Below are 25,185 nucleotides of genomic sequence, written 5' to 3'. Positions count from 1 at the left end.
GGCTTTGGGGAGTCAGGAGGTGAGTTACTTGCCGCAGGATTCCTAGCCTCTGACCTGCTCTTGTAGCCACGGTATTTATATGGCTAATCCAGTTCAGTTTCTGGTCAATGGTAGCCCCTAGGATGTTGATAGTGGGGGGATTCAGCAATGGTAATGCCATTGAATGTCAAGGGGAGAGGATTAGATTCTCTCTTGTTGGAGATGGTCATTGCCTGGCACTTGTGTGGCGCAAATGTTACTTGCCACTTATCAGCCCAAGCCTGGATATTGTCCAAGTCTTGCTGCATTTCTATACAAACTGCTTCAGTATTTGAGGAATCACGAATGGTGCTGAACATTGTGCAATCATCAGCGAACATCCCCACTTCTGACCTTATGATTGAAGGAAGGTCATTGATGAAGCAGCTGAAGATGGTTGGGCCTAGGACACTACCCTGAGGAACTCCTGCAGTGATGTCCTGGAGCTCAACAACCACAGCTAAATGGGATAGATTTCGAACGGATCTAGCAATGCAAAACTGGGCATCCATGAGGCACTGTGGGCCATCAGCAGCAGCAAAATTGTACTCAACCACAATCTGTAACCTCATGGCCCGGCATATTCCCCACTCTACCATTACCATCAAGCCAGGAGACCAACCCTGGTTCAATGAAGAATGCAGGAGGGCATGTCAGGAGCAGCACCAGGCAAACCTCAAAATGAGGTGTCAACCTGGTGAATTTACAACACAGGACTATCTGTGTGCCAAACTGCATAAGCAGCATGCGATAGACAGAGCTAATCGATCCCATAACCAACGGATCAGATCTAAGCTCTGCAGTCCTGCCACATCCAGCCGTGAATGGTGTTGGACAATTAAACATCTAACTGGAGGAGGTGGCTCCACAAATATCCCCATCCTCAATGATGGGGGAGCTCAGCACATCAGTGCGAAAGATAAGGCTGAAGCATTTGCAACAATCTTCAGCCAGAAGTGCCGAGTTGATGATCCATGTCGGCCCCCTCCTGAAGTCCCCAGCATCACAAATGCCAGTCTTCAACCAATTCGATTCACTCCGCCCGATATCAAGAAACGACTGAAGGCACTGGATACTGAAAAGGCTATGGGTCCTGACAATATTCTGGCAATTGTACTGAAGACCTGTGCTCCAGAACTTGCTGCACCCCTCGCCAAGCTGTTCCAGTACAGCTACAACACTGGCATCTACCCGGCAATGTGGAAAATTGCCCAGGTATGTCCAGTACACAAAAAGCAGGACAAGTCCTACCCAGCCAGTTACTGCCCCATCAGCCTACTCTCAATCATCAGTAAAGTGATGGAAGGTGTCATCAACAGTGCCATCAAGCAGCACTTGCTTAGCAATAACCTGCTCAGTTTGGGTTCCGCCAGGGCCACTCAGCTCCTGACCTCATTACAGCCTTGGTCCAAACATGGACAAAAGAGCTGAACTCAAGAGGTGAGGTGAGAGTGACTGCCCTTGACATCAAGGCAGCATTTGACCGAGTATGGCATCAAGGAGCCCTAGAAACTCTCTGCTGCTTAGAGTCATACCTAGCGCAAAGGAAGATGGAGGACTTGTGATGAAACGTCCAGAAATATGTTTAACCAGAGTTGACAACCCTACCCACACCCACTGTGATCACAGGGGGAGAAAAAGCTCCCAACAGTGCAGCACTCCCTCTGGAGCGCAACCTGTAATAGCCGCCTACTTTGTGGAGTGAGGTTTGAATCCACAACCTTCTCAGTGGCAAGTTACAGCAACTGAGACAAGGTGACACAATTAGCTGAGTTAGAAAAGAGAAGTTATCAATTTCAAATTGTCACTAAGAATGTGAGGAATGCTATGGAAAAGTTGTGTCAGCCTTGATTCTGCAGTAGCACAATCACCTCTGAGTCAGAGGGTGATGGGTTTAAGTTCTGGTCTAGAGATTTAAGCATGTAGTTTAGGCTGATGTTTCAGTATAGTACTGAAGTGCTTTTTGTATTGATGAAATGTTAAACCGAGGCACCGACTGCTAAATCAAATTTTTTAAAAAATTCTTTCATGGGATGTGAGCATCGCTGGCCAGGCCAGCATTTATTGCCTCTCCCTAATTACCCTTGAGAAGGTAGTGGTGAGCTGCCTGCTTGAACCGCTGCAGTCCATTTGGGGTAGGTATACCCACAGTGCTGTTAGGAAGGGAGTTCCAAGATTTTGACCCAGTGACAGTGAAGGAACGGCGATATAGTTCCAAGTCAGGATGGTGTGTGACTTGGAGGGGAACTTGCAGGTGGTGGTGTTCCCATGCGTCTGCTGCCCTTGTCCTTCTAGTTGGTAGAGGTCGCGGGTTTGGAAGGTGCTGTCGAAGGAGCCAAAACAGTAAAACTGGTCGCCAATCTCACTGCTGTTTGGGGGATCTTGCTGTGTGCAAACTGATTTGCCAAGATACAACTGGTGACTACATTTTAAAAGCACTTTGTCAGTTGTGAAGTGCTGTGAGATATCCTGAGGACGCGAAAGGTGCTGCCTAAATGTATTTTTTTCTTAATCTGGAATACTTCACATTAAACGGAGAGTCGGCAAGGCTTAAGCGAGCAAAACATTAGAATATATCGCACCAAGCATGATCAACAGTTAGAATGGCGTCTGAGCAGAGTGGTAGATGTAGAAATTCTGGAAACAACCGGATGCAGCATTGGGAAGAGTGTAGAATTGTTACGGGTACCTGTCATGGAATTACCGTGAACAGTTTGGGCACCACGTCTTAAGGAAAGATATATTGGCCCTGGAGAGAGTGCAGTGTAGATTTACCAGAATGATACCTGGACTCCAAGGGTTAAATTACAAGGAGAGATGACACAAACTAGGGTGGTATTCCCTATAATTTAGAAGGTTTGATCAAAGTTTTCACAATACTAAGTGGAACAGATAGGGTAGATAGAGAGAAACTATTTCCTCCAGTCGGGGAATCTTGGACGAGGGGGCACAGTCTAAAAGTCCGAGCCAGACCTTTCAGGAGTGAAATTAAGAAACACTTCTACACACAAAGGGTAGTAGAAGTTTGGAACTCTCTCCCGCAAATGGCAGTTGATGCTGGATCAATTGTTAATTTTAAAACTGAGATTTTTGTAGTCCAAAGGTATTAAGGAATATGGGGCAAAGGCGGGTGTATGGAGTTAGGTTACAATTCAACCATGATGATGGAACAGGTTCAATGGGCTGAATGGCCTCCTCCCATTTCTATGTTATAAGAACATAAGAACACAAGAAATAGGAGCAGGAGTAGGCCATTCAGCCCCTCAAGCCTGCCCCGCCATTCAATAAGACCATGGCTGATCTGTCCCAGGCCTCAACCCCTCTTTCGGGCCTGCTCCGCATAACCCTCGACTCCCCCGAGATTTCAAAAATCTGTCTACCTCCTCCTTAAGTACATTTAGTGACCTAGCCTCCACAACAAGGCAGAGAATTCCAGAGATTCACCACCCTCTGAGAGAAGAAATTCCTTCGCATCTCAGTTTTAAATGTGTGACCCCCTTATTCTCTAACTATGTCCTGTAGTTTGAGATTCCCCCACTAGTGGAAACATCTTCTCAACATCTACCCTGTCAATCCCCCTCAGAATCTTGTACGTTTCAGTAAGATCACCCCTCATTCTTCTAAACTCTAATGAATAAAGGCCTAACCTAGCCATTCTTGATAAAACAACCCCTTCATCCCAGGAGTCGGCCTAGTGAACCTTTTCTGAACTGCCTCCAACGCCAGTATATCCTTCTTTAAATACGGGGACCAAAACTGTGTGCAGTTATAAAAAACTGTGTGAATACCTTTCATCGGGCATCAGAACCCAGCATGATAAAGGCTCAAACCAGCTCTGGCACAGACACGATGGGCTGAATGGCCTCTTTCTGTGCTGTAAACCTTTCTACATTGCTCTGTTTCTGCTATTTTCAGATTCTGACTGGTTTCCAGCATTTTCTCTCTTTATTTCAGATTTCCAACAGTCTCCACCTTTTATTGTGAGTTTGAAGTGCAATGAGGAGGAATTGTTACCAGTGACGGGAGGGTCAGTATCCAAAAGGCACAGATTTAAGATAATTCGCCAAAGAACCAGAGGGGGAGATGAGGAGAACTTTTTTTATACAGTGAGTTGTTGTGATCTGGAACGCGCTGCCTGAAAGGGCGTTAGAAGCAGATTTAACAGTAACTTTCAAAAGGGGAATTGAATAAATACTTAGATAAAGGAAAAAACTACAGGGCTATGGGGAAGGAGGGTGGGGTCTGAGTGGTATTAGGACTCTGTTTTTGTGTCACCAGGGGCTCAGTTGGTAGGACTGTTATCTCTGAGTCATATGGTTCTGGGTTCAACTCCAGGACTTCAGTGTAAAAATCAAGCCTCCAGTGCAGTACTGAGGGAGTGCTGCATTGCTGGAGGCGCCTGCTTTTGAATGAGACATTAAACTGAGGCCCCATCTACCTGCTCGGGTGCATGTAAAAGATTCCATGGCACTATTTCGAAGAAGAGCAAGTGGTGGGGAGATGGGGTGGTGGGGGGGGGGGGCGGGGGGGGAGTTCTCCCTGGTGTCCTGGGTCAATCAACATCACAAAAAAGCACGGTATCTGTTCACTATCACATTGCTGTTTGTGGGAGCTTGCTGCGCGCAAATTGGCCGCTGCCAGTTTCTTATTATAACAGCGACTGCACTTCAAACATCCTTCGTCGGTTGTAAAGCACTTTGCAACGTCTGGAGGCCGTGAAAGGCGCTATATAAATGCAAGCCTTTTTGGTTGATCGAAGGAGCCAGCGCAGGCGCGATGGGCCGAATGGCCTCCTTCTGCGCTGTCTGATTCTATTATTTTGGATCAAGCCAGTCTGATTCTTTGGGGCTAAAAAAAAAAAAATCACGTGGAATGAGCCGATTCAGTTCAAACACAATCAGAAGCATTGTGTTTTTTTTTGGCGAATCGCACCAAATCAGAATTCGCACATCGCCCTCAATTTAGCAAGTGAGTGGGGACGTCTTTGTAAAAGGGAGGGGCACATTGCATGATTTGAGTCTTCCTACAGTGGGGGAGGGAGGGAAAGCAGAGTCTTTTTTCAATTATGATTCTGCTTGCTTTGAAGCCAGTGCTCATTGGCTTTGGGTTTCAACTGGTATTTTGCAACTCATTGTTCGTAGGGCAATTAACAGGATTAAATTCTGATGTCAGAAGGGTTACTCATTTTTGCTCATTAAATGCTACTCATTCCAAGGACGGGAACAAAGACGTTGCATTTATATAGCACCTTGTGTCCCTCAGAATGTCCCAAATCAGTTCACGTGCAAGAAATTCCTTTGAAGTGCAGATATTGTTACTGTATTAGTGTCAACTTAGCGGCTGACTTAGAAGGCTGTGGCTTCAGGTCCCACCCCAGCGACTCGAGCCCGTAACCTAGGTGGACACGTCAGTGCAGCACTGTCAGAGGCGCTGCCTTTCCGCTGAGGGGTTAAAACGGCTGGATGTAAAAGATCCCAGGGCAGCTACTTAAAGACGAGCAGGGGGCCAATATTTACCCCTCCACCAACATCACTAAAACCATCTGGTCGACACCACGCTGCTGTTTGTGGGAGCTTGCTGTGCACAAACCGGCTGTCTTGTTTCCTACATTATAACAGTGACCACACTTTGCAAGTACTTCATTGGCTGCAAGGTGCTTTGGGATGTCCTGTGAAAGGCCCGATATAAATGTCTGTTTTCTATGCATGTAAATACTGTTGCTATTTTGCACATGATAAGTTACTGCAGACAGCGATGAGTTGAAGAACTCAATTCATATTTTGTTGGGGTTGCTTGAGGGAAGAAATTGGTGCTCTTGGTCAAACAGTTCTGTGCAATCTCCAACATCTACCTGAGCAGCAGACAGCATCCGAGTTTAACATCACATCTGCGGAGCAGCACCCCCAAGGTGCCACACTGCCAGCTTCTTCCTCACATGTGCGTCAGCCATGGCTCAGTCAGTAACACTCTTGTCTCTGACTCTCTGGGTTCAAGCCCTACTCTGAGGATCTCAGCACAAAAATCAAGGCTGATACTCCAGTGCAGTCCTGAGGGAGTGCTGCACTGTCAGAGGTGCTGTCTTTCAGATCAGATGTTAAACTGAGGCCCCGTCTGCTTGCTTGGGTGGTGTAAAAGATCCCCCTGGCGCTCTTTCGGAGACGCTCTGGGGAGTTATCCCCGGTGTCCTGGCCAATGTATATCCCTCAACCAGAATCACAGAAACAGACGATCTGGGTCATTGTCACATTGCTATTTGTGGGAGCTTGCTGTGCACAAATTGGCTGCCGCGTTTCCTATATTACAACAGTGACTACACACTTCAAAAAGTCCTTCATTGGCTGTAAAGTGCTTTGAGCTGTCTGGTGGTGGTGAAAGGCGCTATATAAATGTAAGTCTTTCTTCATTGCCAGCCCTTCATTACTCAAATGCGAGTGTCGGCAGTGGAATTCCAAGACGGAGGGAGACATTTTAACCGAGGCAGGCGAGCGAGTGGTGAGACTGAATCTTCCATCTGTTTTATGCAACTCTTAATTTTACTTTCCATTTAGCGGGTGGGCTGAACCAATCCAGTTGGTTTCCTGCTGGGCAGGTTGGTTAAAAATTACTCTCAGGGGCACAAAAATGGACCAGGATGTCCAATGTCGTTTTATAACCTTCTTTCCAGACGAAGTGTTAAACTGAGGCCCCGTCTGCTCTCCTGGGTGGTACTGTCGGTATAGTGGTTATGTTACTGGATTTATAATCCGGAGACATAAATTCAAATCCTACATTGGTAGCTGGGGAAACTTAAATCAATCTCGAATTTTAAAAGAAAGTCCGTCTCAGTAATGAAACTGCCAGAATGTTGTAAAAAATCTGTCTGGTTCACTAATGTCCTTTAGGGAAGGAAATCTGCCGTCCTTACCCGGTCTGGCCTACATGCGACTCCAGATCCAGACAACAATGTGGTTGACCCTTATCTGCCCCCTGAATTGGCCACTTGGTTATATTCAAGAAGGCAGCTCACCACCACCTTCTCAAGGGCAATGAGGGATGGGCAATAAATGCTGGTCTGGCCAGTGACGCCCACATCCTGTGAATAAAGACAAAGTACAATGATGTTCTTTTTGAAGAAGAGCAGGGGGAGTTCTCCTCTGCGTTCTGGGACAATATTAATTCCTCAGTTAACATCCTCCAAAAAAAAAAATGATTTTCTGGTCATTATCACATTTCTGTTGTGGGAGTTTACTGTGCATTGTCTGCTGAATTTCCATTGCAATAATGATTTCAAGAGTACTTCATTGGCTGTGAAGCACTTTGGGACATCATGATGTTGAGAAAGCTGCTATATGAATGTAAGTCTTACAACACCCACTCCTTCCACCCTCCCTATCTCTATAATTTTCACTGACCTCGACAACACCATCTCTCATCAACCTTCCTTACCCCACTAGTAATGGCTAGACCTTCGGGTGTCTCGGCCCTACCCTCTAGAAGTCCTTCACTAAACCCTCCTGCCTCCTGTCCAGAATAGCAGAACCTGCATTTCAAAACTAATCTGAAGAAACGTTTGGCTGCAATCTTGACTGGAGCAGGTTTTGTGAGCGGGAGAGAGGAGGGTTTTTTTTTCCAGGAAAACCGGAAGTCCTTTTATTCCAAGAGGGTTGCCCGACCGGCAGCCAGCTTGATCGACAGGCTTGTCTCCCTTTGGGACAGGAAACACTCAGGAGGAGGCCGCAGGGTGGGAGCAGGTAAGGAGCCTGCAGCTGGGTTAGTGGGAGAGCGGGGAGGGGTCCGATCGCCGATCCCGGTTTGTGAGGGGTGCCCGATGGCGGGCGTGGAGGAATGGTAAGATTGGTAGGCCGGGAATGGGCAGTGACTCCCTCATCCTGTGAATGAATAGAAAGAGTTAACTCAAAATAGCCCTGAGGTGCTTCCCAGAGTTGTAATTCGACATCAGAACAAAGGAGGTGATATTAAGAAGGGTTGGTTTTAAGGAGGGTCAATGTGCAAGAAGGAGGTGGAGAAGTATAGGAACTGCTAGATGAAAAAGAGGCAAAGGTCCATCTAGTTTCCTTCCTACCACCCTGGTAGTCGCAGTAATGGAGTTGTCGATGGATCGTGCAGACCCAGATATGAGGCAAGGAAAAGCCCGATGCTGGAGAGCTTTGAGAACCTACTCCTCCTGACCCACAAGCAGTGCTGGAAAGGCACTTACCTTTTCCATGAAGCAAACCTCACCTTTTATCTGCCGGGTTCCCCGGGGCTTTGGAAACCCAACAGGCCAGGGTTAAACCGAGATGACAGGTTAAGTATGAGGCGCATAGCCTCATTATAATATCTAAATAGCCAACCTGTCACCTGGGAACAGGCTGATTGCCGTTAAAACCGGAAGTGGGCGGAATGGAGTGCATTTGAGATTTTAAAAATGTTACCATCCCACCAGATTCCCCCCTCCCCCCCCCCACCCCACCTCCGACCAACCCACCTGCTTTTGTGAGGTTAAAATTACCCTCATTATTTCAGTAAGTGGATAGGCGGTGGCGTAGTGGTATTATCACTGGACCAGAGGCCCAGGGTATTTCTCTGGAAACGTGGGTTCGAATCCCACCACAGCAGAAGGTGGAATTTGAATTTAATTAATAAATCTGGAATTAAAAAGCTAGTCTAATGATGGCCATGAAACCGTTGTCGATTGTTGTAAAAAACCCATCTGGTTCACTAATGTCCTTTAGGGAAGGAAATCCGCCGTCCTTAACCTGGTCTGGCCTACATGTGACTCCAGACCCACAGCAATGTGGTTAACTCTTACATGCCCTCTGAAATGGCCTAGCAAGCCATTTATAGAACATAGAACATAGAAGCGCAGTACAGGCCCTTCGGCCCTCGATGTTGCGCCGACCTGTGAAACCATCTGACCTACACTATTCCATTTTCATCCATATGTCTATCCAATGACCACTTAAATGCCCTTAAAGTTGGCGAGTCTACTACTGTTGCAGGCAGGGCGTTCCACGCCCCTACTACTCTCTGAGTAAAGAAACTACCTCTGACATCTGTCCTATATCTATCACCCCTCAACTTAAAGCTATGTCCCCTCGTGTTTGCCATCACCATCCGAGGAAAAAGACTCTCACTATCCACCCTATCTAACCCTCTGATTATCTTATATGTCTCTATTAAGTCACCTCTCCTCCTCCTTCTCTCTAACGAAAACAACCTCAAATCCCTCAGCCTTTCCTCGCAAGACCTTCCCTCCATACCAGGCAACATCCTAGTAAATCTCCTCTGCACCCTTTCCAAAGCTTCCACATCCTTCCTATAATGCGGTGACCAGAACTGCACGCAATACTCCAGGTGCGGCCGCACCAGAGTTTTGTACAGCTGCAGCATGACCTCGTGGCTCCGAAACTCGATCCCCCTACTAATAAAAGCTAACACACCATATGCCTTCTTAACAGCCCTATTAACCTGGGTGGCAACTTTCAGGGATTTATGTACCTGGACACCAAGATCTCTCTGCTCATCTACACTACCAAGAATCTTCCCATTTGTACCTAATGGCTACGAAGTCAATAAAAAAATGGACTGCAGCGGTTCAAGAAGGCAGCTCACCACCACCTTCTCATGGGCAATTAGGGATGGGCAATAAATGCTGGCCTGGCCAGTGACGCCCACATCCCATGAATGAATTTTTAAAAAATCTGTAGAACAGACTCCTTAAGAAGATGGTGTAATTGGTAGTATTGATTCCTCGGTAGTTTTCTTTCAGAAGATAAATATTTTGGGATAATTTGATACATGGGCTGAGTGTAGCATTCTTGGGAGGAACATGCAACCTTTGACCTCTGGTTCACAAAGCTCTAATTACTCTTGACAACCGAGTACCTTTCTCGGTCATGTCTGAAGGCAGTTAACAGTCGACTACATTACTGTGGTTGTAGGTATAGGATGACAGATTTCCCTCCCTAAAGGACATTAGTGAAGTAGATGGGTTTTTAATAGGCTGTGTTTGCTGATTGACATGCAGCCACTAGGTGGCACAGTACTAGCACATGCGCAAATGCAGCCTCATCCACTGAAACGTCACTGTTGGTGACGTCTCAGGCAGCTGCCAGTAATAAAGATGGCACTGCTCAATTTATCACAAGAAGCAAAGTCAAACTGAAAATTCCCTTGATGGCTGCCATCACCACCTCCATCAGTTCCCTGCTCCCTCTGCACTTTCCTTCACCACTCCCACCTGTGCTCATCTTCTCACCACTGCCTTCCCTTAGTCACTCGCTCTGCTTCCCTCCTCTCAGCCACTCACGCCCATGTTGCTTCTTCCCCACGGCAGGGAATGATTGGCCGAGGGGAGAAGCAGCTATAAGGCCTGGAGTGAGTGGCTGAGTTGGGGGGAGGGAAGCAAGTGATTAAGAGGGGATCTGAAATGAGCAGCCAGTGAGGCAGGAGTAAGTGGCCAGTGGCAGGGGCTGAGAACAAGGTGAACTGGGGTCGGAGCAGGGTCCCTGTTTGGGTGAATGGAGAAGGCTAGTGAGGACATCATTGTCTGGTGACATCATGCATGTGTTTGTACTGGCAAGCGTGCAGATGCACTGATAACATCTGTAATCACACCACAACTGTCAGGAGTCACTTAGTTTTAATAACAATCAATGATAGCTTCGTAACAGCATTACTGAGACTAATTTTTTATTAATTAATTGAAATCCCAGCAGCTACTGCTGCTGTGAGATTCGAACCCATACCCCCAGAGCATTTAGCTTACTAGTTCAGTGACGTTACCACTACGCCACCACCTTCCCTCTGTACGAGTGCTTGTCAATTTGCTGAATTTTGACAAAAACAAGAAAAGTAGTGTTTTCCACTCTGCCTTTATTAGTCTGACTACTTTTTCTGTTACAGTAAATAACTGATCAAGTGTCCCATGGGGTATTTAAGAGGTAGAGATTCTCCAGTTTTTTTTTTTACAGGCAACAAACAGTGAAATCTCTGATGTTGGAAAATGTTTGGAATGGTTCGCCAAGTAGAAGCCTCCAGCCAATGAAGCAGCTGAAGATTGACCTGGCCACCTTTCGACTAGGTCACTCTTACTGACCTCTGATTCCTGACGCGGTGGTCCTCACACCGAACCTCGTCAAGCGTGCGACGCAGTCTGCACTTCTCAGCGGAAGATGGTCCTAACCTGGAATTGATTGGCATGACAATGTCAACCCCAACCAATCACTGCATACGAAGGTCAGCGACGAGATTAGCCAGGCTGACTAAGACTGGCATCAGTGGTAATGACAAGTTGAGAGATGGGTTTACGATTCGGATATTGTGGATGCAGTAATGTTGGGCAACAGATTGGCATATTTCAGAGATTTGAAGGTAAGTTTCCGAACGATTCAGGACTGGGCAACTGGTTCTGTTAAAGCTCCTGAGCTAGGCAGTCACCAGTTTTAGCATCCCTCATTGGACCAAGGCTAATAGCAGTCTGATGCTTTTGCGCATGTTTTAATGCATCGTGGCTAAAATTAGATTGAGTTTTCTTCATCTGATTCGGACTAGTGTGAGAATGAGATGCATTGGCACACCTTACTGGACATGGCATAGGATGACAGTGAGGTATTACAGCATTCCTTACGAGACCAGGGATCGAGTGAGACCGAGAGGTTTCAGTGTGTCTTATTGGACCAAGGCTAGAGTGAAAATGAGATGCGTTGGCACATCTGACAGGATCACGGGGAAAATGACACCGAGATGGTTCGGTGTGTCTGCCTGGAGTAGGGCTAAAGGGAACCGGAGATGCTTCAGCGTTTTTTATTGGGGCAGGGCTAGAGTGAGACCGGGAGGTTTCATTGCGTCTTACTGGACTGGGGATAGGATAGTGGGATTGAGGTGCCGCCGTGTGCCTTATTGGAGCAGGGGTACAGTGAGAATGAGATGCGTTAGCACATCTTACAGGATCAGAGGTAAAATGCGTCTGAGATGGTTCGGGGTGCCTTATTGGACCAGGGTTGCTGTGACAATGAGACGTGTTCGCACATCTGACTGAATGAGGAGTAAAATTAGGCTGAGGTGTTGAAATGTGCCTCATTGAAGCAGGGCAAGAGTGAGAATGAGATGCGTTAGCACATCTGACGGATTCAGGGGTAAAATGACAACGAGATGCTTCGGCGTGTTTTACCGGAGCGCAGCTGAAGGGAATCGGAGGAGGTTCAGCAGGCCTTATTGGACCAGAGGTGGAATGAGGCTGTGATTGTTTAGCGCGCCTTGTTGACCTGTGGGAAGAGTGAGGCTGAGATTGTTTAGCGCGCCTCATTGCACCACAGCTGGTGTGAGACTGAGAAGTTTCAGAGGGCTTTATTGAACCAGAGTTAGAGTGAGACTGATATATTTTGGGATGCCTTGTTGGATGAGGGGTAGACCAGGCTAGAGGCGCATCTGAGAATGATACAGTGCGAGCACGGTGACAAGGTATTGGATCTTTGTGTCGAAGTGGGACAGTAGTGTTAGCATGTGAAATCGCATCCGAGTTTTGGAAACCTTCAGAAGGACATGCCACTCCTGATCTAGGACAGGAGTTTGCAATCTGGGGAGTCCTTAGTTTTGCCATTCCCGAATCCGTGCTCTGCCGAACTTTGTCCGGGCCCACGCATGAATTCGTTGCAAACCCAAGTTCTTGATCTAGATAAAGGTTTGGCACTTGATGACTATCTTCTGTGACCTGGAGGACGGCACCTACTTTTGTTTGACTCCTGAGATCACAATTTGCCTGCTGTTGCTTTGGAAAACCACTGCCCAAGTGTGAATTGGCAGGGTGGGGTCCATCTGCTGTACTTTGCATTGATTCAATTGTACACTTATTATTTATATGGGACGTGTTCTTCTTTTTGAAGTTATCTACATTGGAGCATAATAAATCTGACCATGGGGGTGCTGTTTTATTATTGGCACCTAAAAATAAAACAAAGAGATTATTAGACATCGTAATAGGTGGCAATAGGTCAAAGTTTTTTTTTAATCATTCATGGGATGTGGGCATCAATGGCTATGCCAGCATATATTGCCCATCCCTAATTGCCCTTGAGAAGGTGGTGGTGAGCCGCCTTCTTGAACCGCTGCAGTACGTGTGGTGTGGGTACACCCACAGAGTTCCAGGATTTTGACCCAGTGACAACGAAGGAACGCCGATATAGTTCCAAGTCAGGATGGTGGGTGGCTTGGAGGGGAACTTGCAGGTGTTCCCATGCACCGGCTCTCCTTGTTTTTCCAGTCAGTGGAGGTCGTGTTCCAGTTTGGAATGTTCTGTTGAAGAAACCTTGGTGTGTTGCTGCGGTGCATCTTGTAGATGGTACACACTGCTGCCACCGTGCGTAGGTGGTGGAGGGAGTGAATGTTTGTGGATGGGGTGCCAATCAAGCGGGCTGCTTTGTCCTGGATGCTGTCGAGCTTCTTGAGTGTTGTTGGAGCTGCACCCCATCCAGGCAAGTGGAAAGTATTCCATCACACTCCTGACTTGTGCCTTGTAGATGGTGGACAGGCTTTGGGGAGTCAGGAGGTATTTATGTGTGTGGACCAGTTAGGTTTCTGGTCAATGGTAATCCCCAGGATGTTGATGGTTGGGGATTCAGTGATGGTAATGACATTGACCGTCAAGGGGAGATGGTTAGATTCTCTCTTGTTGGAGATGGTCATTGCCTGGCACTTGTGTGGCGCTAATGTTACTTGCCACTTATCAACCCAAGGCTGAATGTTGTCCAGGTCTTGCTGCATGGGAGTCACGGACTGCTTCATCTTGCCCATTTAAGACTGAGATGAGGAGGAATGTTTTTCTCTCAGAGGGTGGTGAGTCTTTGAAACTCTCTTCCTCAAAAGGCAGTGGAAGTAGAGTCTCTGACTATTTTTAAGGCAGAGGTAGATAGATTCTTGATAAGCAAGGGGGGGGGTGTGTGAAAAGTTATCGGGGGAAGGCAGGAATGTGGAGTTGAGGTTAAAATCAGATCAGCCATGATCTTGTTGAATGGAGCAGGCTTGAGGGGCCGAGTGGCCTACTCCTGCTGCAAGTTTGTACTCTCGTATGTTCATTATCTGAGGAGTTGCGAATGGTATTGAACACGAAAGCCTGGCTCAGGTATAAAATTAAAACCCGACCCAGGCCTGAATGCTGGACGCCGAATATAGACCCGTTCAGATCTGAACCCGACACATGTAGTTGGGCTTGGGTCGAGTAGGAAGGCTTTACTGAACACTGTGCAATCATTAGTGAACATCCTACTTCTGATCTTACGATGGAGGGAGGGCCATTGATTCGGCAACTGAAGATGGTTGGGCCTAGGAAATGTCAACCTCATTCTCCTGTTTCCTGTTCTTATTATTTCTTTGCCTCATACCTTCTCCTCCGTGAAAAAGTGAGCAGAAAGCGTCTAACAGTGCTGCCGTGGGACAGGAACTTGCAAATTCACTGGAGCTGAGTGGGTTGTCTCTCACTTTGATAATTCCTCCAATTTGGGAAGAATGTTTGCCACTGCTCCTCTCTGACTCAAGCACATAATTTAGGCTGGCACATCATTGAGACCTGGAGCCTCTCACACTTGTTAAGAATGAGGGTGAAGGGGGCGGTGGGAGAAGATGCAGAAAGATACAGGACTGGAAGGAGGGGAGGGGGTTGTGAGTGGTGAGGGATACAACTATGTAATCAGAGATAGCCTCGTCTGTGGTTGAGACAACAGAGAGGTCACAAGGGATGGCAAGGTTGAGGGGGTGGTCATGAATAAGGGTACAAGAGTTTATATGAAGGGGAGGTTATGGGACGACAGGAGGGCAGTGAATGCAGAGGAGAGAGGACATGGTGAGTTGAGGTGGAGGTTGAAATCACCGAGGATGAGAAGCCACACTTGATGCAGAGGCCGAGGGAGGAAAGTAGTGAGGATACTTTGCTAAGAAACCTAGGGCAGGATTTCACTGCAGGATCCCGGAGTTAGGACAAAATGGGGGTCCTGAGCCCACACTTCCCGGCAGCAGTGCCAACACAACAGTTTGGGCTTGTAAGGACAGTGGGCAGGCTCCTGATGCTGCCAGTCCAATCAGAAGGCAGGCAGCTCTGGAGGCTCAGCCTCCAGGAGAGGTGACCGCCACAGAGGCAGCTCAGGAATCAAGAGGGCGCAGAGTTAAGTAACAAAATAAAATTCCGAGGGGCCGAGCAGGCTGACCCCTCCGGATGACCAACTGGGGCCACAGGGCAGCTGTCCGTGCCCGCGGCCTCCTCTTTGGGGCATGGAGCCTCCAGCCTCCACCCTCCCCTGGGATGGCTGCGGGGAGGCTGGCGGCCTCCCCACACAGCGGACAGCCACTCCGCCTCTAATCGCGCCCCTGGGAAACCTCCCCGGCGACGGGACTGCGCCGACCAAGAAAGGTGTCATCACCCTGAAGCCAAGTTTCCATCAAGGCCACGTTTATCAGTGGAATCATTCTCAATAAGGCAATGAATAGCAAGGATTTCATTCCCAAGTGAAGACATTCCGGAGGGAGATGTGGAGAGGGCCAGCAATTATTGGTCCACTGGAAAAAATTCACAAGAGGGGTGAGTGGGCTGAGAAGGCAAATGGAAGAGTAGAATGGGGCCAATTATTTTTTTATTCTTTCATGGGATGTGGGCACCTCTGGTGAGGCCAGCATTTGTTGCCCATCCCTAATTGCCCTTGACAACGGAGTGGCTTGCTGGGCCATTGCAGTGGGCAGTTAAGAGTCAACCACATCGCTGTGGGTCTGCAGTCACATGTAGGCCAGGCCAGGTCAGGATGGCGGATTTCCTTCCCTAAAGTACATGAGTGCACCAGATGGGTTTTTGCGATAATCTGGTAATTACATGGTCACCATTACCGAGGCTAGCTTTTTATTCCGGATTTATTAATTAATTGTGGGATTTGAACTTATGCCCCCAGAGAGCATTAGCTGAGGCCTCTGGAGTACTAGTCCAGTAACATTACCACTACACCACTGTCCCCCCACGGCACAAGAGGCTAATGACGAGTCCCTCCATGGGCCCCGTAGAGGATGCTCAGAGAGGCACAGAGGGAAGCTGTGGGCTTATCCACGAGGGAGTCGAGCCTGGCAAGGTGGCAGGGGGATGAGAAAGTTTGGAGAATAATGGAGGGCTGGGGTCGGGATTTTTTTTGTGGGGGCAAAGTGACAAGCGGGAAGAAATAAAAGAGGCGTGAATGGGGGGACAAGTGGGGTGAAGAAGAGGAAGAAAAAGGGGAGACAGAAGTAATGGCCTCGGATGCAGAATGGCAACCATAAAGCACAGATGAATGAACATGAGGAAACTCAGCTTACCTGGTCATGGCAAAGGAGAGGGGGGGTGTGGGGAGAAGAGTTCTGCAGTGTCCTGGTCAATATTTATTCCTCAATCAACGCTTAAAACAGATGGGCTGGCCATTATGACCTTGCTGTTTGCGGGAGCTTGCTGTGCAAAAATTGGCTGCCGCGTTTTTCCTGCATTACACCACTGAACTTCATTGGCTGGAATGCGCTTTGTGCGAATGTGGAAGGCGCTACGCAAATGCAAGACTTTCTTTACCAGGGATAGATGTGCCCCGCTCCTAAAGTGGCAAGAAATGAAAGACAGAGGTCCAGTGGTGGGAGGAAGACGACTTGCAGAAAGGGTGGCATCAGCCAGGAGCGCAGACAAACTGATGCCCAGGATCGGAGACGGGTGCGGAGGGCGAGTGAGATCAGGAGCTGCTTGAAGGGCGGATTATCCTGCACCGCCATGTGGGAAATATGGAGACTGGGAGAATCGACCACAAGGCAGCAGTAGGTTGATCCGGAGTCCCAGCGGAGGTGAACAGTGGCTTCGGCGATTAGCAGGGCCCGGTAACGGATCCAGCGCGCCAGTGCAGCGATGAATGGAGTTAACGGCGCTGGGAAGCAGGCGGAAAGCGTCAGGGCAAAAGGTCACGGGGCGGCGGCAGAACATAATCCGGAGCGAGATGAGAACCAACAGCAAGGGACCGGTACTGGCCGTGTGCAGAGGGTGAAGCTCCCGTCCGAAGAGCAGAGAAACCGCGGGAGGGGCAGCAGACCAGATATTAGATTCAAGACCCATGGTGGTCGTACAAGGGGGCAGGCAAAGTTGGACGTCACTGTAAGGCTCAGAAGCTAGTGGAGAAATGGACTGGTCACCAACAGCAGCAACATAAACCTGAGATACCAACCTTGCACTGAAGGGCAGTTAGATGTCGAGCAGGTCAACGCATCAACGGTGGTGGTGGGTGGGGGCCAAGGGGAGAATGGATGGGCTGTAGGCTGGGAAAAGTTACCTTAAAACTTGAGGCGACAGAGTAGCCGAGCAGAGTCACGCCTGTCGAGTCTCTTGCAGTGGAGTCCAGCACAGAAACGCAGTCCTGATGGAAGAGGAATCCAGGAGTGGGGAAATCAAATTTGAGCAGAGTTCCAGCTCCAAAAGGAGCACAGTGAAAACTAACAAGCAGAGTTGGGAGAGTGGCGGTGGTCACTGGGCTCCACACAGGGTAGCCTTAAACTTGCAGCTTGTAATTTAATACTTTGGGCTAAATTGCACCCACTATTGGAGATGGGAGGATCTTAAGATCTTAGAAGACAGGAGACTGGGGGAGGCTTGTAGCATAACCTCCTCCAGCTCAACGCAACAACAACTTACATTTACATAGCGCCTTGGACGTAATAAAACATCCCAAGGCGCTTCACAGGAACATTGTGAAACAAAATATAACACAGAGCCGCAGGAGGAGATATTCGGTCAGGCGACCAAAAGCTTGGTCAAAGAGGTAGGTTTTAAGGAGCGTCTTAGAGGAGGAAAGCGAGGAGAGAGAGGCGGAGAGGTTTAGGGAGGGAATTCCAGAGCTTAGGGCCCCAGGCACCTGTGGGCACTTCCGCCAGTGTTGGAGCGATGGAAATTGGGGGTATGCCCAAGAGGCCAGAATTAGAGAAGTGCGAGGCCATGGAGGGATTTGAAAACAAGGCTTGACGGGGAGCCAGATCAGCGATCACAGGGTGGGGGTGAGAGGTGAACAGGACTTGGGTGCGAGTTAAGATACAGGCAGCAGAGTTTTGGAATTCTCCAGTCCTCTGCTACACCTGTTCTCGCCGTCTCTAGACCCCACCATTGGCAGTCATGCCTTCAGTAATGTTCCCTTTAATTTCCGCACGCTGTTACACAGCCTGTTTGTTGCACTGCGCGGTCCCTTTAAGAATGCCCGTGACCATCTTAAAGGGAACGTTGGTTGTGGCGCGGTAAGCTCCAGATTCCTGCCTGGCCGCACAGCTTAGAGGGAACATCGGCCTTCTGCCACTTGGATCCCACACTCTGGAATACGCGCCTGCAAACACCTCCTTAAAGAACCTTCCTAAAACTCAGATCCTTTGACCAAGCTCTTGATGCAGCATCCGTTTTCCTCAAGCCTCAGTAGGTTTTCTCCATCAAAAAGGTAATCTTCACCCCCCCCCGCCCCCTCACTGGAATGAAACAGCACAGAAGGAGGCCATTCGGTCCACTGTGCCTGTGCTCTCCCATTAGTCCCACTCCCCCTGCCCCACTCCCACCCTTTCCCCGTATCCCGGCACATTTTTCTTTTCGAGTATTTATCCAACGCCCTTTTGAAACGCCTTCCCTTATCGACAATCTGATTTTTCTCCTCAGCAGGCCAAAGATGCTTAGGTCAGCTTCCAGCTCCTGAGGTGCCGTCCCAGCTGAGGTTAGCTGACAGCACACAGGCCAAGAATTGGACCTGGACTGCACAGCTCAGTGACGTATTTTCCAACGCCAAACCGAGCCATCACAGGAGCTCCAGTTGGGAAGTTGTGGACCGTGTTTGATTGCCTGGAGGAGATACCTACCCACCCAAGCTGTGTTGGCAGGGCGGTGTTTACAGAGAATAGCTTTCAACTTACATGAAGAGCAAAGTCTGGTTCTTGAGACCTGGGTGACTGCATCTCTCTGCTCCTTGCCTACGAATGAAAAACAAATCAGTCAGGTCTCCTGAACGACAAACAAGGACATGTAATTACATTGACAACTTTTTTCCTCAACTGAGGCCTCATCCTGGGGTTTGACTCCATTGATGACATGCGTGAGCCCAGACACTGAGTCATTACGGCACAGAAAGAGGCCATTCAGCCCATCGACTCCATGCCAGACATTGGATGTTCATAGGCTATTTGATCCTAAGAGGTTCAAAACAATAACAACTTGCATTTACATAGCACCTTTAACATAGTAGATAGTCCCAAGGCATTTCACAAGAGTGTCACCGAGCCACAAGAGGAGATGCAAGGAAAAAGGATCAAGAGGCTTGGTCAAAGAGAGTAGGTTTTAAGGAGAGTCGTAAAGGAAGAGAGAGAGGTGGAGAGGTCCAGGGAGGGAATTCCGGAGCTTCGGGTCCGGGACAGCTGAAGGGCGGCCACCAATGGGAGAGCAATGAAATTAGGTGGTGCGTCAGAGGTCTGAGTTGGAGGCGTGCAGAGATCTCGGAACGTTGAGGGGAGCTGGAGGAGGTTACAGAGATAGGGAGGGGGGGGGGGGGGGGGGTGAGGTCACAGTGGGTTTTTAAAAATTGATCCCACCTGTAATCAGCATCCACTTGTAAAGTGATGGGTGTGTGGGTGAGCACTGAATAACAATGGAAAACAGGGATCCCTGCCAATTTTCCACACTTTCTGGATTGTGTTGTTCAGCAACACATTGCCTTAAATTAACGAGTCTCCAGGAGATGTTTCCGATTTGTCAATGGAACTGGTGGAAACTGACATGCAGTTCAGCATGTCATTGGTTAGTTTTCTAACTTGCAAAGCCTATAGGTGCAAATGTGAGCCTTGGGAGGGCAGGGGGTAAGTTATATTCATACAGAACTTCTGAGAGCCAGAAAGCAGCACGCGGAAGGTGTTAGTTCTGGTTTAATAGGCTGCCTCTAAGTCAGAAGGTTGTGGGTTCAAGTCTCGCTCCAGACGCTTGGGTGTCGCGTCCAAGCTCCAGTGCAACACTGAGGGAATGCTGGACTGTAAGAGTTACAGCCTTTCAGGAGAGATGTCACAATGAGGGCCCCCATCTGCCCTCTCAAGTGGATGTGAAAGATCCCATAGCGCTCTTTAAAGAAGAGCTTTGTTGGATTTGTGCATTAATTGCCCACAGAACTCACGACAGCAAGTTAGGCCTTGTACTTAATGGTGACGATTGTTAATGCAATACTAGTTAACCTCTCCGACCCAGCAAAGGGAACAATTTAAACTGTTGAGTCTCATTGCTGCATGCAGTAAATTCTTAAAGATTTCAATTCTTCTTTTTTTTGTTTTTCCTTTCTGTCTCTTTTTTTCCCCTCTTTCTCAATCCAATCCTTCTTTCCCTTCAACACTCCCCCCTGCTCTCATGCTCACATCTCTGTCCTGGGATTGCTGCAGTGTTCCAGTGAACATCAACGCAAGCTCGAGGAACAGCATCTCATCTACCGATTAGGCACACTACAGCCTGCCGGACTGAACATTGAGTTCAATAATTTCAGAGCATGACAGCCCCCCACTTTACTTTCATTTTTAGTCATTTTTAGTTATTTTTTCTTCCCTTTTTTTTGCATTCCTTTTTACATTTTTTACAATCTTTTTTTGCATTTATTTCATTTCATCTTAGTTTGTTCAGTTTGCTTACCCACTGTTTTTTTCAGGTTGTTTTTCTTCAGGTTTGCACTTGCTGATGTTCAATATTCAGTATATTCACACCTATTCTGTACTAATGCTTTGTCTTTCAACACACCATTAACATATTGTTTGCCTTTGCTCCGTGACCTTTTGGTCAGCTATGTGGCCTGGTCCAATCTGCACCTTCTCCTTTGTTATCTCTTGCCCAACCCCCACCTCACTTGTTTATAATCTGTGACTTTTCTAATATTTGTCAGTTCCGAAGAAGGGTCACTGACCCGAAACGTTAACTCTGCTTCTCTTTCCACAGATGCTGCCAGACCTGCTGAGTGAATCCAGCATTTCTTGTTTTTCCTTCTTTCCCTCTCTTTCTGTTCCCGAATTGACTTGAATTTACTCTGTCATCTTTCTGTTTCTTTCTCAATCCTGAAACCTCATTGTTTAATTTATTTATTTTATTTATATAGCACCTTTCACGATGTCCCAAAGCACTTTATCAGCCAATGAAGTACTTTTGACATGCGGTCACTGTTGCAATGTAGGAAAGACTGAAAGACCTCCAACAGTGCAGCCCTCCCTCAGTACTTCACTGGAGCGTCAGGCTAAAATTTTTGTACTCAAATCTCCGGAGTGGGACGCAAACCCACAACACTCTGACTTAGAGGCAAGGGTGCTGCCCGCTGAGCCACAGCCCGTTGGGTTCATTAAGTTTCACTAAGTTTCCCCAATACCCCTTGCTGCCTTTCCACTTCCAGCAACTTCCAGGGCCAAAATGTTTTGAGCTGAAGGCTGGAGGAAAAGTCTGACTAATGGCACATGCTGTGAGGTGCCCCTGCTTCAGCAAGATCTGGCTTTTTTTTTTTCATTGCTTAATATATTTGCAAGAACATTGCTTCAGAAGCTTACCGTTGCTTTGGTGGAAGATGCTGAACAAACACTTCACTTTTATAAGGAACTGTGTGAACAATAAAAATGTAAGTCAACATCAGGACAACAAAACCTTCTTGCAGTACACAAGACATTGCTATTTGCAGTGTAGTAACAATGATCTAGAAAAACCCTCGTTATAGTGAAACTGCTCCAATGTGAACACTGCATTGCATGCATGGGGAGCCGAGACCAATGGTAGCCTCTAGAGGAAGACAGGTTAGAGGGCGAGGGAGGATACAGCCAGGGTGTGCAGAGGTTTTTCAGAATTCAGTCTCCACCTTGAAGTCATATATTCTGTCTTGAAGTATTATTTAAATGGGAAAATGTAGGGAAACACAGAAGTAGAGTTAGTTCGACATTAGAGATTTCTCTGCAGTACAGGCTGAGGAGTTGGGAAAGGCAAAATTGAGGTACTATAGTGCCACCAGTGGCGGGAGGGTGGAATTAGTGTGACAAGTTTACATAGGAAATTTCCATTATAAATGCAGACATTGGAATTTACAATGAAATAAGCAAACACAAAAAAGTGTGACAGAAATGACAGCAGGAAGGAAGGTTTTTTTTGTGTGCAAACATAGCATTTTTAATGGAGATACGGGAGTTCCAAGCGAGAATGCATAATAGAAGGATTTCTGCTGTTAATGGTAAAGCTGTCGATGTTCACTTGGCAGCTCACTTGCTAAGGGAAGCTTGTAACTTGTGTCAAATCGACCAGGAAATCTCAGCTTCAATTCCCAGTCAGTGAAGAGTTGTTTAATCTTAGCCAGGGTGCTGGTAATGGGTGTTTCCGCTGGCCTCAGCACCCAACAACACCAAATATTCATATAACACATTTAACAGAATAAAACATCTCAAGGCACTTCACAGAAGCATTATAAAACAAACTATGATGTTGAGACACATAAAGAGATATTAGGACAGGTGACCAAAAGCTTGGTCAAAGAGGTAGGTTTTAAGGAGGGTCTTAAAGGAGGAGAGAGAGGGGCGGAGAGGGTTTAGGGAGGGAATTCCAGAGCTCGGGGCCCCAGGCAGCTGAAGGCACGGCCGCCAGTGGTGGAGCGATTAAAATCGAGGATGCTCAAGAGGCCAGAATTAGAGGAGTGCAGAGATCTCGGAGGGTTGTAAGGCTGGAGGAGGTTGCAGAGATAGGGAGGGAATGAGGCCATGGAGGGATTTAAAAACAAGGATGAGAACTGTCAAACCAAGCTGTTGCTTGACTGGGTCCCAGCGTAGGTCAGCGAGCACAGGGGCTGATAGGGGAACAGGACTTGGAGTGTGCTAGGGCATGGGCAGCAGTATTTTGGATGACCTCAAGTTTACCAAGGGTAGAATGTGGGAGGTTGGCCAGGAGTGTATTGGAATGGTCAAGTCTAGAGATAACATAGACATGAATGAGAGTTTCAGCAGCAGATGAGCTGAGACAGGAGTGAAGTCAGGCGATGTTACAGAGGTGGAAATAGATGGTCTTGGTGATGGCACAGATATGAGATTGGAAGCTCATGTCCGGGTCAAATGTGATACCAAGGTTGCAAACAGACTGGCTTAATCTCAGACTGTTGCCAGGGAGAGAGATGGAGTCAACAACCAGGGAACGGAGTTTGGAATGAGGACCAAAAGCAATGGTTTCAGTCTTCCCAATATTCAATTGGAGGAAATTTCAGCACATCCATTACTGGATGTCAGATAAGCAGTCTGATAGGTTAGCAACAGTGGAGGAGTCGAGAGAGATGGTGGTGGGGTAGTACTGGATGTCGCCAGTGTATGTGTGAAAACTAACACTGTGCTTTTGGATGATGTCACTGAGGGGAGGCATGTCGATGAGAAATAGGAGGGGGCCAAGGATAGATCCTTGGGGGACACCAGCCGTAATGGGGGGGCTAACACCCTCAGGTTAGGGGGGGTGGAAATCAGTCGGCATTCTTGCTCCAGATTGTTATCCCCGGTGACCTCTGCTGAACGGGTGGGATGTTGTGTGAGGGGAAGGTGGGGGGTTGTGGGTGATGCACTGTTGACACTCACTGTCAAAGCTCAAGGTGTAGCATGGTTGCTTGGGCGAGGTACCAGAGGTTAGCGAGCACCCATGGAACTGTGCCACCGTGTGGCCATACGGTGGCAGAATATCTGCAAAAAGAAAAAACAAAATCCAGATGTAAAGAGCTGTGTGCACAGAGCTGGGAGCATCTGCTAAATGGAGTACCTTGCTATGCAGAGTGGCAACGGGAATTTGGTGAGAGTGGGAATTCGGTGCAGAGGAGAAGGAGGTGATAGGTGCCTTAAACCAAGGGGCAGCAGTAACTATATAAATAATCAAAGTCATGAATTAGATCTAAAGAGTTTTGTTTTCAACAAAATAATGGGACCATTGAGGCCCATTGCCTGCAATTCCTTTGCCATGTGGGAACTAAAGAATGCTTCACGTGTCCTGGATAATTCTATAGTATCCACTCAGTAGTGTAATAGCTCCTCCTTTTCTTCCTTAATTCTAACCAAATCGACTCTTTGGCCCCTCAACCCCAGTGCTATAATTGTTCTTTCAGTCAATACTGCCACCACCACTTCCTTTTTTCCCTTCCTTATCTTTCCTGAACAAGAAAATTAAGTTCCCAGTCCTCTCCTTCCTTGAGCCAGGACTGTCACTATAATCATAATCCCATTTTGCGACTTGTACCCATAGCTCACCAACATTATTCAAACATACTCCGTGAATGTACGTCCGTGCACTCCAAACACTGTGAAGTGATACATTTTGGTGGGAAGAATGAGGAAAGGCAATATAAACCAAATGGGACAATTTTAAAAGGGTGCACACAAATCTTTGAAGGTGACAGGGCAAGTTGAGGAAGGCTGTTAAAAAAAAACAAACGGCATCCTTAACTTTGTAAAGAGGAATAGAGTACAAAAGCAAGGAGGTTATGCCAAATGTTTTTGAAACATTGGGTAGGCCTCAGCTGGAGGATTGTGTCCAATTCTGGGCACCGCATTTTAGGAAGGATGGCGAGGCCTTGGAGAGGGGGCGAAGGAGACTTACTAGAATGGTACCCGGGAGGAGGGACTTCAGTTAATGAGGAGAGACTGGAAAAGCTGGGGTTGTTCTCCTTGGAGCAGAGAAGGAGATTTGATTGAGCTGTTCAAAATCATGAATGGTTTTGATAGAGTAAATAAGGAGAAATTGCGTCCACTGGCAGAAGGGTCAGTAACCAGAGAACACAGATTAAGGATGATTGGCAGAATAACCAGAGACGACGAGAGGAAACATTTACGCAGCCAGTTGTTATGATCTGGAATGCGCTGCCTGAAAGGGCAGTGGAATAAGATTCCATAGTAACTTTCAAAAGGGGAATTGGATAAATACATGCACAGGAAAAAAAAAATTCCAGGGCTTTGGGGAAAGAGTGGGTGTGGGGGGGGGGGGGGGGGCGGGGTGGATGGAGGGGGACTAATTGGATAGCTCTTTCAAAGAGCCAGCACAGGCACGATGGGCCAAATGGCCTCCTTCTGGCTGTATCATTCTATGATTCTAAAACTTGCCCCCACAGCACCTCGACATAGTGACATCTTTCATGGCGTTCCTGGATGAGAGCCTCATCTCGATAGTGAGGA

General features: G+C 47.7%; 1 protein-coding gene across 1 annotated transcript; it reads right to left on the bottom strand.

Moving 5' to 3' along the window:
* Positions 1 to 10,929: 10,929 nt before the first annotated feature.
* Positions 10,930 to 23,702, bottom strand: LOC137357290 (uncharacterized). Its single transcript, XM_068023515.1, has 5 exons — positions 23,605 to 23,702; positions 21,562 to 21,610; positions 18,919 to 18,975; positions 17,310 to 17,393; positions 10,930 to 12,942 (listed from the first exon to the last, which is right to left on the bottom strand). Exon 5 carries the CDS (start codon positions 12,830 to 12,832, stop codon positions 11,414 to 11,416), a length of 1,419 nt encoding a protein of 472 aa, XP_067879616.1. The 5' UTR covers positions 12,833 to 12,942; positions 17,310 to 17,393; positions 18,919 to 18,975; positions 21,562 to 21,610; positions 23,605 to 23,702; the 3' UTR covers positions 10,930 to 11,413.
* Positions 23,703 to 25,185: the final 1,483 nt, after the last annotated feature.

This window comes from Heterodontus francisci, chromosome 48, assembly GCF_036365525.1.
Source record: "Heterodontus francisci isolate sHetFra1 chromosome 48, sHetFra1.hap1, whole genome shotgun sequence".
In the NCBI taxonomy this organism is placed as follows: domain Eukaryota; kingdom Metazoa; phylum Chordata; class Chondrichthyes; order Heterodontiformes; family Heterodontidae; genus Heterodontus; species Heterodontus francisci.
This window is presented reverse-complemented; position numbering and strand designations above follow the sequence as displayed.

Excerpts from the sequence above, each read along its gene's own strand:
- LOC137357290 (XM_068023515.1), bottom strand. The coding sequence starts at position 12,832 with ATGCAAAGTACAGCAGATGGACCCCACCCTGCCAATTCACACTTGGGC.